Genomic DNA, 11,406 nt, shown 5'->3' on the forward strand with positions numbered 1-11,406 from the left:
ATACTAATGTGATGTTGAAGATATTTCATGAAATTAATCGATTTGTGCATATGTTGGCCCAGATAGCCATAATTATAAAATTTTCGTTGAATATATTGAGAATAATGTAGTCAATAATTACCTATAGTACTAAAGCACTTGCTTGTATTTATATCCAATAGGACTAGTAGAAATATCATGTCAATGACAAATAGGATTGCAAAAAAATAATTTAGAGATCCTATGCATTTGTGAATTGGCTATGGACTATGAAATATTTCTCTTTTTCTCAGTGAACATTATTGTCTCATGCATTTAAATTACTTATAAAAGTATCAAAAATTCATTTTAAAATTAGAGGGAAAAAAAGGTTCACTGGAAAAAAGTGTGATACTTTCTCTAGTACCATTAATTTATCAAGAATTATTATTGTTTACAATAACCAGTTGACAAGTTGCTAAATAATTAACATACAGGTAGGGATATCAAATAACTTTATTTGTACCTTTAAATGAATAAATTAAATGGAAAGAATTCACTATCTACCAATAATATGCTTAATTAGCTTCACTTTATCCTCCACCATGAATGTCCTTTCAATATGGCATTTGGTAGGTTCTCTTTGTCGTATTGGATAATTGATAGCACTAATCCCCAAAAAACTATTTTATGCTTACCTAATTTACCAGTGAAAGGATGCTTCCATGGAATTTAATTTACCGGTTAATAATGTGAAGTAAAAATCATAAGTGATAAACTTTATTTTATTGACTACGATTCAATTTCGAATTTCACCTCGTAACCTCCACCTTTACTCCCCTCTAAAAGATACTAATGCATACTCCCTATACAATTTATTTCCATTCACCTAAGTTTTCGATAAATAGTTATCAAGTTTCTATGTTAATCGAAGGTAGTAGATATTAAGTAGAATTTTTAATATATGTATCCGCATTGACGAATAGAATGAATTCCACGTGGATGAGGGATGAAATTTCATGATCTTCTAATAAGGCTTGAACAATTTTGTTCCATTTGAACTAATTTTTTAGAGGTAAGTTTAACTTGAAGCCTAATTTGATGTGGTATATAAGAGTCAGGTCCGGTCTAGTCAGCACCCCCAGGTCCTGAACAATCGTGGGATGTGCATGCACCGGATAATTAAATACTGATGCCCCGAATAAAAAAAAAGTCCAGATCTAGACACGAGAAAGTGATGAATGAAATGAATCCCACATTGATGAGACAAGAGATAACAATAAAGCTATATTACCTGTAATAATATTATCTGAATACTCCACTTACATGTCAAAAACACATCCTATAAAGACCCTACTATTCATCGAGCATTGTTCCCATTGAGCTTTGTGGTTACTACGCACTAATATTAGTTCAAGGTGGTTTCTTTTGCTTTCCCTCGTACATATTCAAATCTATAGATAACTAATAGCTAGACCTAAAAAGACAAATCAACACATTCTATCCTTTGACAAGTACAAATTATTGTTCTCACTATTGTCATTGGAGTAATTGAATAGTACTATCTTCTCTCTTTTGATAAACATATATAAGGATTAATTATGAGAAACTTACCCTCGGTCAACTAGCTAGTTTACTAATATGATCCAAGTATACACAGCATATATATTAATAGTGTATATGTTGTGTATATTATACATAAAGTGTGTGTGTATATATAGATATCCAAATGATTCAAACTCATAATTATCCCATTAATTATTTTGAGAAGCATCATCACTCTATTTAAATCATTACTAAAGCAACTTCCTCAATTTCGATGATTGTTTATTTATATATATTATGATCGTTCAAGACATGTATCGTTATGGAGAAACTAGTAAATAAATACGTTGTCAATGTTAATGACTCTTCGGTCTATTATCACAATTTAACACTAAAAACAAAATGGGATACAATGAAACTTGTATTAGGGGTCCATGCTCCCTGTTATGGATTTAATTAAACGATATAATATTAAATAATTAATTCCACTAACTCTTTAGACTAATAGTGCCCCAACAAAAAGAAAAGTGGTGCCACTCACCTTTTTGATAATTTTCCAAATTTAATACCAAAAGCAAATAAGGATGATTGAATTCTTTAGAATAAAATATTTGTGTTCAATTTCTATCCAAAAGCATGCCAATAGTACTACTATATATTTAAATGTTGTATGGTGCAACATAGAGAAAGTAAAGCATCATTGCTTCTATACTTAAAAAGAGAGAGTGCCAGAGAAAAAGAGAGAATTGCAGAATAGTTTATAAAATTTTCTGATAATGGGGGGTCTCATGCTAATCAAGAAAATTAGTCTCTTCTTCCTTCTCATATCTGCATCCCTTTTTTCAACTTCATTTGCAGGTACATGAACTTAACTATAATGACTCATATATAATTAGGTTTCTTTACTTAGAATCAACAAGATATATATACTAAGTACAATCATATTCTTGCATTTTTTCCCGGTCTTCTGGTTAAAATTTCTGGCTACGCCACTTAATACTATAGGCCAAATTAGGCGAAACTCCTGCATGTAGAGATGAATTTGATTTAGTACTATAATAGTAATTACTTATAAAATGCTGTTTAATTAGGTTTATACTTGGTTTGTTTAAGCTATAATATTTAATCTTGTTCGAGTTTCAAGAACAATAAGACTAAGGCAAATTAAAGTAAGACTATGTGGCACAATTACTTTGATGCAGCAGGTCGACAGTCGAGCTTTTTGAACAACTTTGATCAGGAAGAGCTGAGTGCAACTCATGAGGTTTGTATTTAATTAGTATATAATATAATCATCATTTTATTAACAATTTCTTGGAATATTAAGTCTAATAAATTGTATGTAAGTTAAATCACTTTCAGTTTCTTGAGTAATCATGATTAATCAAATGCTATGTATTATGGCCAAAGAGTTCAGTACTGATCTCTGGTCTTCTTGATTAGAGTTCTTTATTTTTTTCCCTTCATGAAGCTGGAGAAAATTTAAATTGCATACCTTAAAAAAGTTAACGATCAAAAACACAGCTAAAATATCCTATTTTTTGAGTTTCATATCTGAACTATATTAGGTGTACACAGAGGCGGAGCCAGAACTTCGACTAAGGGGTGTCAAAATATAAAGAAGTAAAATCGCGTAGAATTCAAGGAGTGTCAATATATAATATATATACATAAAAAATATTTTTACTCTAGCTACACAGTGTGTAGTAATTTTCCGACGAGGGGTGTCCCTCAACTACATGTGGCTCCGCCACTGGCAGAGGCGTATCTAGAGGGGGTGCCGTGGGTTCACGTGAACCCATGCTCCCCTCTCTAGATCACATATAGTAGTGTTATCTTTTTTAAAAAATATCTAAATATAGATGTGTGAACCCATGTTCAAAGTATCATATATTAATGCGATGATGATTGGGTACACCTCTCTAAGTGAGGATATAAATTTAAATCTTATATCTATCTTGTCTCTTTGATTAACACCTTTCCAAGTGGTTATCAGTTACATTTTTGACGTTTCAACTAATTTTGCTTTTGTTTTTTTTTTCCTTTAATCTTTCAAAATTTTCAAGTGTGTTACATTGAAAATTCCTAAAAATTTAGCATTGTAAATTTTTTATATAATTAAATCAAATGTGTATATTAAAATTTAAAACTAGTAGTATTATATATTTTGGACCTATAATTTTTAAAATTTAATGGTTCATATTACGAACTAAAAGTCAAATCGATCAAATTTATATTTAAGATACATTTTTTCGTAATCGTGCACCCATCTACCCGAAATCTTGGATACGCCTCTAGCCACTGGGTGTACATTTTTCATACATGAACTATCACCAACTATTTAACAGTACACCTGAACCATTAGTTGTTCTTTTTTACCTACCTGGACTCACCATCGTTAAGGTAGGAAAATGAAACGATTGATAGTTGAGTTATGTTAGTTATAGAAAAGTCGCATGCTTGATAGGTCACACATGAAATTCGAAAAATTGGATAGTTAAAGGTTTGTTTTTGACCCTTCACTCTACTTAAAAACAAGTTTTTTAAAAAATATTTTGATTTTTCTCCTTTAAAACTTTTAAATATAATAATTGTAATTTGTATGTAAACAGGAGGAGCAATTAAGGCATGAAAGGGTTCTTAAAATGAACACAAAGGATTATGGAAGATATGATCCAACACCTGCTCTATCCAAACCTCCTTTCAAACTCATACCAAATTAATCATGATCGAGGTCATATTATAATTAGGGTTTGTGGAAACCCTAATTAGTCTGATAGTTGAATATGAGTTACCCTAATACTACATATGTGTTACGTTACTACTATATATGTTTGCAGTTATATATAGTACTACTTTAATATCGATCGATATACTAATCCTTGTAAACTTTGCTTATATTTTTGCATGAGTACTGGATATGTAGTTTTCTTCTTGTCTGTAATATATACTTAATTATCCGTGTATTTATTATATATATATATATAAGAAAATAAATGAATTATGTACTTCATTCGTCCATTTTTAGTTGTCATGTTGTTTTTTTCAAAAGTCAATTTGACTAATTTTTAAATTTAAATTAGATTACATTAATTCAATATTTTTAAACAAAATAATTAATATTCAAAAACTATACCAAAAGTACTATAAATTGCAATCTTTCGAATATCAATATGATGATCGTAGAATATTAGTCAAAATTCTTATAGTTTGACTCTGAAAACAAGAAATCATGACAACTAAAAATGAACGGAGGGAGTATCTTCTAGTCTTTGTATATCAGATAACGGTTAATCTATCTATATATATGTTCGCAAATTGTGCATAACGAAATAAGTTCTTTTAATTAACGGGCATTAGAGACAAGAATTCCGACAGGAGGTCTAAAAATACATGCTTGGTTTAAATTTGTGTTTCTCCATGGCGGACGAGTATATCTTACTTTATTAGGAAGAGATTGCGGGTGGGTAATTAAGACTACGAATAGTTTAGGGGAATTTTGAATAAAAACATGCCAAATTTAGAATGATGATCTTTATATATTTTGCAAAGATTGTTACATGTAATTGTGAATTGAAAATTAAATAAGTAATATGAAAATAAGGAAAATTTTATGTTACTCTAGATTAATACTAAATAGCTAGTGTAAATAATTAATAAGGAAAATTACGCGTTTAAGCAAACATATACTAGTTAATTACTCCCTTCGTTCCATTTTATGTGATGTAGTTTGATTCGGCACGGAGTTTAAGAAAGAAAGAAAGATTTTTAAAACTTGTGGTCCAAAATGAATGATAGAAATTTATGTGACTGTAAATCATTTCATTAAAGATAAAATAGATAATTTATAGTTAAATTGTTACTTAATATATAAATGTGTCATTCTTTTTGGGACTGACTAAAAAGGAAAGTAAGTCACATAAATTGGGACAGAGAGAGTAGTTAACATAGCTATAGTTTGCCTTAATTACAATTTGCGACCTACTTTTAGTTATAATTACGTGGCTCAATTTTTTAGTTTTGTATAGTTCGCACGTTTGTATAATTCAGAATTTGTATAACTTTTGTATAATTCAGAATTTGTATCATATAATTTGTATAATTGTTTACACTCATGATGTTTGTAATTGTATAAATTCGTTATTTCGGGTTTATACAAAAATAATTGAATTATACAAATGTACCCGCGAATTATGCAAACCTGCGAATTATACAAATGAGACAACTTAAATTGTAGCTACATCCCGTAAATATGTAAATTGTAGCTATGGAGCACAATTAAGTTTATTATAGTGGCTATTTACGAAAATTCCCCATTAATTAATAATAGGTTATATAAATTAATCCTTACCTGGATTGGTCAATATTGTATATAATTTGAAAGCTAGGTCATTTCCCTATTTCTTTTCTTTAACCTAACCACCTCTTGATTGTTAGTCGACAAATCGTAGTTAGAGTACTAGTTTTGTAAGATTTAGGTCGTAAAATGAGAAATTTGGAGTGAATACTGCTTAAACTTGTTGGAAATAGTTTATGAAAGTTCATGTGTACGAAACTTGAACTCGTTTGGTGGAGATTTGGATTGGTTTTGAACAAAAACTGCATGAGCAACTAAAAATCACTATAGATCGTCTATATGAAGCTAGTAGTTAATGGCATGCATGTTATATACTTGTATACAAAACATACATCGTTTAAATTATTACACACTTATATACATGATTGATACATTATTTATTGTATAAGTGTTTAAATATTGTACAATATAATAATGTATAAAGGGTTTATCACCATCGTTGCAAAAAAAAATGTTGAGTATGTGGATGCAAACTTAAATATATATATATATATATATATATATATATATATATAGCTGTGTAGGAGCAAAATATTGTGCTGGGGCTGTATATTTGTGAAAACTCCTCTTCAATTTAATGGCTCAAAATGTAGGCCATTATTTAGATTTTGTCCATATATTCAGTACTTGTACAAATATAGATCTTGGTCCTAACGAAACATCAGATTATCATCTAACGTTCATAAGATTTCAGATTGCGATCCAACATTTCCTCATAAAATTAAGTTTCTCAAATGAATCTTCCAAGTTCCGACCATGGTCTAAAAACGTTATAAATTGCAAGAGTAGTATTAAAAGGGATCATTTAGTAAATACCTGTCCCAAAAAGGGACTACATGAGAAATTTCAGCAATTTAAGCGTGTATAAGGCACTTAAAAATAATAAGGAACACGCACAAGATTATTCTTTTGGGCCCAAGAATTACTTTAGATGGATCATACAACAATTGAATAGCTTCAGTTAGTGTTAAATATTCAAGAAAAAGATGAATTAAAAGGTTAAAAAACTGTAAAAGGGAGATAATATATATACACACATAATTACATTTAAAGAGTTTACCTGAATGCATGTACTTCAAAAAAGAAAAAGCTTACTCTAAAATGTGCAATTTCGTGTATAACAACACTCAACAACAATAAATTCAGTATAATCCCACAAAATAGGGCAAAAGAGGGTAGAATTTACAAGACCTTATCACTATCTCCGTGTATACTATTCAAAACAAAGCAAAAAGAGGTGTTCCAATCAAACGAATCAGGGAAGGTTAAGCGTACGCGTGGTGTTACAACTACTGGCGTAGCCCCCTCCCATCCCCCCGGCCACCTTCGTCGAAAAATTAAAGTGCATGGGTCACAAATTATTTTTCATGCTTGTATATTAATTTTCAAATACCCTTTTACAAAACTTTTCGCATCTGTTTACACATTTTAAGGTACATGGGTCATGCTCGTGTCTAGTTGATCAGTTTGACGATATGCTCAACCACATTTCTCACCAGATCGATAAGAACAAGAATATTCTGTAGGAAATAATTAGGAATTAGAATTACGTGCAAGATTAGGCTTAATATTTGTTTACGTTTTGTTAGGTATTTCTCTTTTGCCAACTAATATACAAATTATTGATATGAGCGTGAAGTCACACACTTTTGCCAATTCAGTCATCTTAAAGACACATAAGCGTGGTCAATGGTCAGAGGGGTTCGATAAATTGTGTTTTATTGAATTTAAGGGTCCAGATGATAAAAGGGTAAGTAGAAGGGTTCAGAATATAAACTGATACAAGTACAAGGGTCCATTAGACCATTTCGCCTTTATAAATTATAGTGTTAGAATAGAAAGTATTTTAAAGTACTCTTACAATTATTTTCTTAACCGTACCAACGCAATCATCAGTGTTGGTTGAACGATTTGGACTAATCATTTTCAAATAATATTGATTAATAAATACAAGTCGTGCTCATTTTCAAAATTATATTGTTAATTCTCTTAATTAACCAACCCCCACGGCACGTAAGTGATGGATGGAGATAGGTACGTTTTTGTAAATATTTAAGGTACATTTTAAAATTAGCATTTCATTTTTTAAAACAACTTATTGTTTAAGTGAATACTTAGAAAAAAAATTCTTTCTGAGTAGAAGCTTTTCAAGTATCTGGCCCTAGGACTTAATTCTTTCTTTCTCTATAATTTCGTAAATTAGAGAATGATGAATGATTTGATCAGTTGACTAATACTTGTTAGGTATTTCATTTTTCCCAAATACATACTTTCTCAGTCTAGCAATATTTGCACACTTCTTAAAAAAAATTATAATTAATGATAAGGGTAAATTAGAAACTAAGTTTATAGTTATCCATTGATTTCATAAAGTAAACAAGTATTGTTGGACGTTTCAAAATAACAACATAAGTATGCAAATGTATCATACATGATAGGAATCAAAGATTTTTAGGTCACACTCACACCATTGCCTTTATGGAATAACCCATCATACTACATTTGTCATACTTTTTTGGACATTTCTTTTTTTCTTCTGATCAACATCTAATGAGACATTAAAACACTATCGACTACCAAAAAATAAAAAAGCTCAAATGCAAAGCAAAAGGTGACCAAAGTATGAGAAGCCAACATAGCACTAGAAGTAAATTATATCCTCTTGTCTCTTAAGATAGACCAAAGTTTTTGAATAAAAAGCCAACTTTTATTTCAATCACAAAATTAATTTTTTTTAATTCAGTGTATATATTTATATTGAAACTCAAATTAATCTTGTTTCAAGGAGAAGCGCATCCTACCAAGAATTTTTTCATACTCAAAGTTCAAACCCAAGACCTCTGATCGATTACAATTTACATGTATAAGATGTTATAATACTAGTATATAAAATATTTTTCTAATTAAAAATAAATTTCCTAAAAATGAGATAATAACTTCTCAAACTAAAATAATTAAAATAAATTTCTACAAATGACACTTTAGATTGATTGTATTTTTGTAACACACCTTGTTTTCAACCCGTAGCTCCATTCCCACCCCACACATGATCTCACTAAACATGAATACTATTTGAATAATAAATTTACTTACATGCTAAATACTAAAATCCATCTTACCAAACACACCAGCTCTATGCACTAAACAACAAATTTGCGTTATACAAAGTTCAAAGGTATATAAAATTACAAAATTGCATGAAGGTGACAGGTGAAAGTGGCACGTATTATTGAAATAGCCATAAACTTGTTATTCTTTCATTCGCTGACATTGACAAATCTCCTAAACAAGTAAACGTCACATTATTTATATTTATCGTTATCAAATATTTCTTCATATATAAAAGTGGTTGAAACACAAAACCTTTAACGAGAATATTGCTCATTACTATTTATAGTCTGTAAACGTGGAATATATATATATATATATATATATATATATTACTTTCACCGTTCTCTTTTAGCTGTTATGTTTTTTTATAGTCAAACGGTATAACATATTGATATGAAAAAAGCTGCAATTAATAGTATTTTCATGTAATTTTTGAATATCTAAAATTTTATTTTAAAATATAAAAATTAATAATCTAATTTATCTTTGAAAATTAGTCAAATTGACTTTCAAAAATTGCAACAGGACATCTAAGAAGAAATTGAGGTAATGTTATATACACGAGCTTAATGTTTTGTTTGGTAAAATGCAGTATCCGTTGTGAAGCTTCTTTTGTTATTAAATCAGATTATAATTATTTTAAAAAATATTTATTTATTAATTTATTTTAGTAATTATTATTAAAAAAATTAAATATTTCAAATAAATAAAGTATATATTTAATAAAAATAAATTATACCGCAAAACATAAATGATAGTAATAAATAAAATATTAACACTTCTTTACTAATTCTTTTAAGAGAAAGTATGATTTGCGACGGAGATAATAGCTATAAATAATTGTTCACTGATAATTAAATTAATTACTCGGTAAATAAATGAATCCATCTTGATGTTTTAATGAATTTTTGCCAACATTGCAATTAGATTCCGAAAATAAAACACATTAATTTGAAAAATAATCAAATTATTGAATTTAACTTTTACCATAAGGTTTGATGCAATTGTTGTTTTACATACGTGTAGATAAATTGGGAAACTATAGACTTTTGGATGTCACATTTTCCAATGAGTCATAGTATTTGCTTTTGACCAATTACTTTTATTTTTCCATCTCGTTTTTTCTGTTTTTGAATTTATAGTGCGATCTTTTCACATTTTGATTTGACAGGGAGCTATTTACTTTCAACATCTTTTTCCCCACCTAAAATCATCATAATTCAATATAAATACTATTTCTCGGTTTCAATTTATTTTACCTATATTAGTTTGATATATAATTTTTTTTATGAAATTTGAAAAGATATGACATCTAAATATAACTTAACCCCAAGAACTAGCTTAAGAAGAGGAATTTCTCTAAGTACATATAATGAGACCAATTTCTCATCCCTTTACGTATGTGAGACTTTTTTTGTGAACTCTTGTAATTTTAAATATGTCATGTAAAAGTCAAAAGAAGTTTTAAAAATAAAATAGTCATTTTTAAAAACCGGACTAAGAAAAATATATCAAATAAATTGACAAAATAGGAATAAAATAATTTAAGTTAGAGAAAATAGTGAATTTCGCTTTTATGTGTAAAGAGTTAGATGGCGAGTATAATTTATATTTTCTTATTATTTTCAATATAATTTTTTAAATTTCTTTTTCATACTTGATTAATAATATATTTTACTTTGAGGGAGAAAATCTATTAAAAACATTTTTCCCTCCTTAAAATTTAGGAATAATTAAGAATAATAATACGTATCCTCACTCATTCAAACCTTGTTTATGATTATTGATTGCGTTGTTATTATTATTGTAATAGCTTATTGTAGAAGAAGTCATATTTGGTTGACTCATTAACATAATTTGTCGCCATGTATTAAAGATTTGATAATGAAAGAAGAATAATATATGCTCAAAATTTATATGCAAAATGGTCAAATCTAGACCTTTTTTTTCTCATAATTTACGGAAAAAATTAACACTTAGCTCTTAAAGTTATATACACCAAAGTGCTAAAATTGAAAAATCAACAATCACATATCAATTTTTTGAAGGACAAATTACATAAATACACACTTTTTGTTTCACTTATTTCCATTATCCCCTATTACTTTTAAAAATCTTCAAAATTCGTTATTTCTTTAATGTATCTGAGCTGCATATTAATGTATCCGAGTCAGTATTTAATGTATCCGAGCTACATATTAATATATCTGAACCAATATTTTATGTATCCGAGCTACATATTAATGTATCTGAGACAATATTTAATGTATTCGAGTTACATATTAATGTATCCGAGCTTCAATTATTGTATCCGATTTTTTAAATTTTTAAGGAATTACTGTAATTAGAAACTTATTAGGGATAAATTGTAATTTCATATTAAAACTACGGGATTTATGTAATTTACCCTTTATTGAAACTATATTTCAGTCGAG

At 28.6% G+C, this 11,406-nt stretch overlaps 1 protein-coding gene across 2 annotated transcripts in view; it reads left to right on the forward strand.

The window, feature by feature from the left end:
* Positions 1–4,514, forward strand: part of LOC125816710 (protein CASPARIAN STRIP INTEGRITY FACTOR 1) — a 123,789-nt gene extending 119,275 nt beyond the window's left edge. Inside the window, exons 2-4 of one of the 2 annotated variants that reach the window (XM_049496333.1) lie at positions 2,271–2,361; positions 2,706–2,767; positions 4,116–4,514. In XM_049496333.1, the coding sequence (XP_049352290.1) occupies positions 2,280–2,361; positions 2,706–2,767; positions 4,116–4,226 (255 nt within the window). In that variant the 5' untranslated portion in view covers positions 2,271–2,279 and the 3' untranslated portion in view covers positions 4,227–4,514. The remainder of the gene's footprint in view (positions 1–2,270; positions 2,362–2,705; positions 2,768–4,115) is intronic. The other variant, XM_049496334.1, reaches the window with a different exon arrangement.
* The last annotated feature ends 6,892 nt before the right edge of the window (positions 4,515–11,406 follow it).

Source organism: Solanum verrucosum, unplaced genomic scaffold, assembly GCF_900185275.1.
Source record: "Solanum verrucosum unplaced genomic scaffold, falcon-dt-bn FXZP01000261.1, whole genome shotgun sequence".
In the NCBI taxonomy this organism is placed as follows: domain Eukaryota; kingdom Viridiplantae; phylum Streptophyta; class Magnoliopsida; order Solanales; family Solanaceae; genus Solanum; species Solanum verrucosum.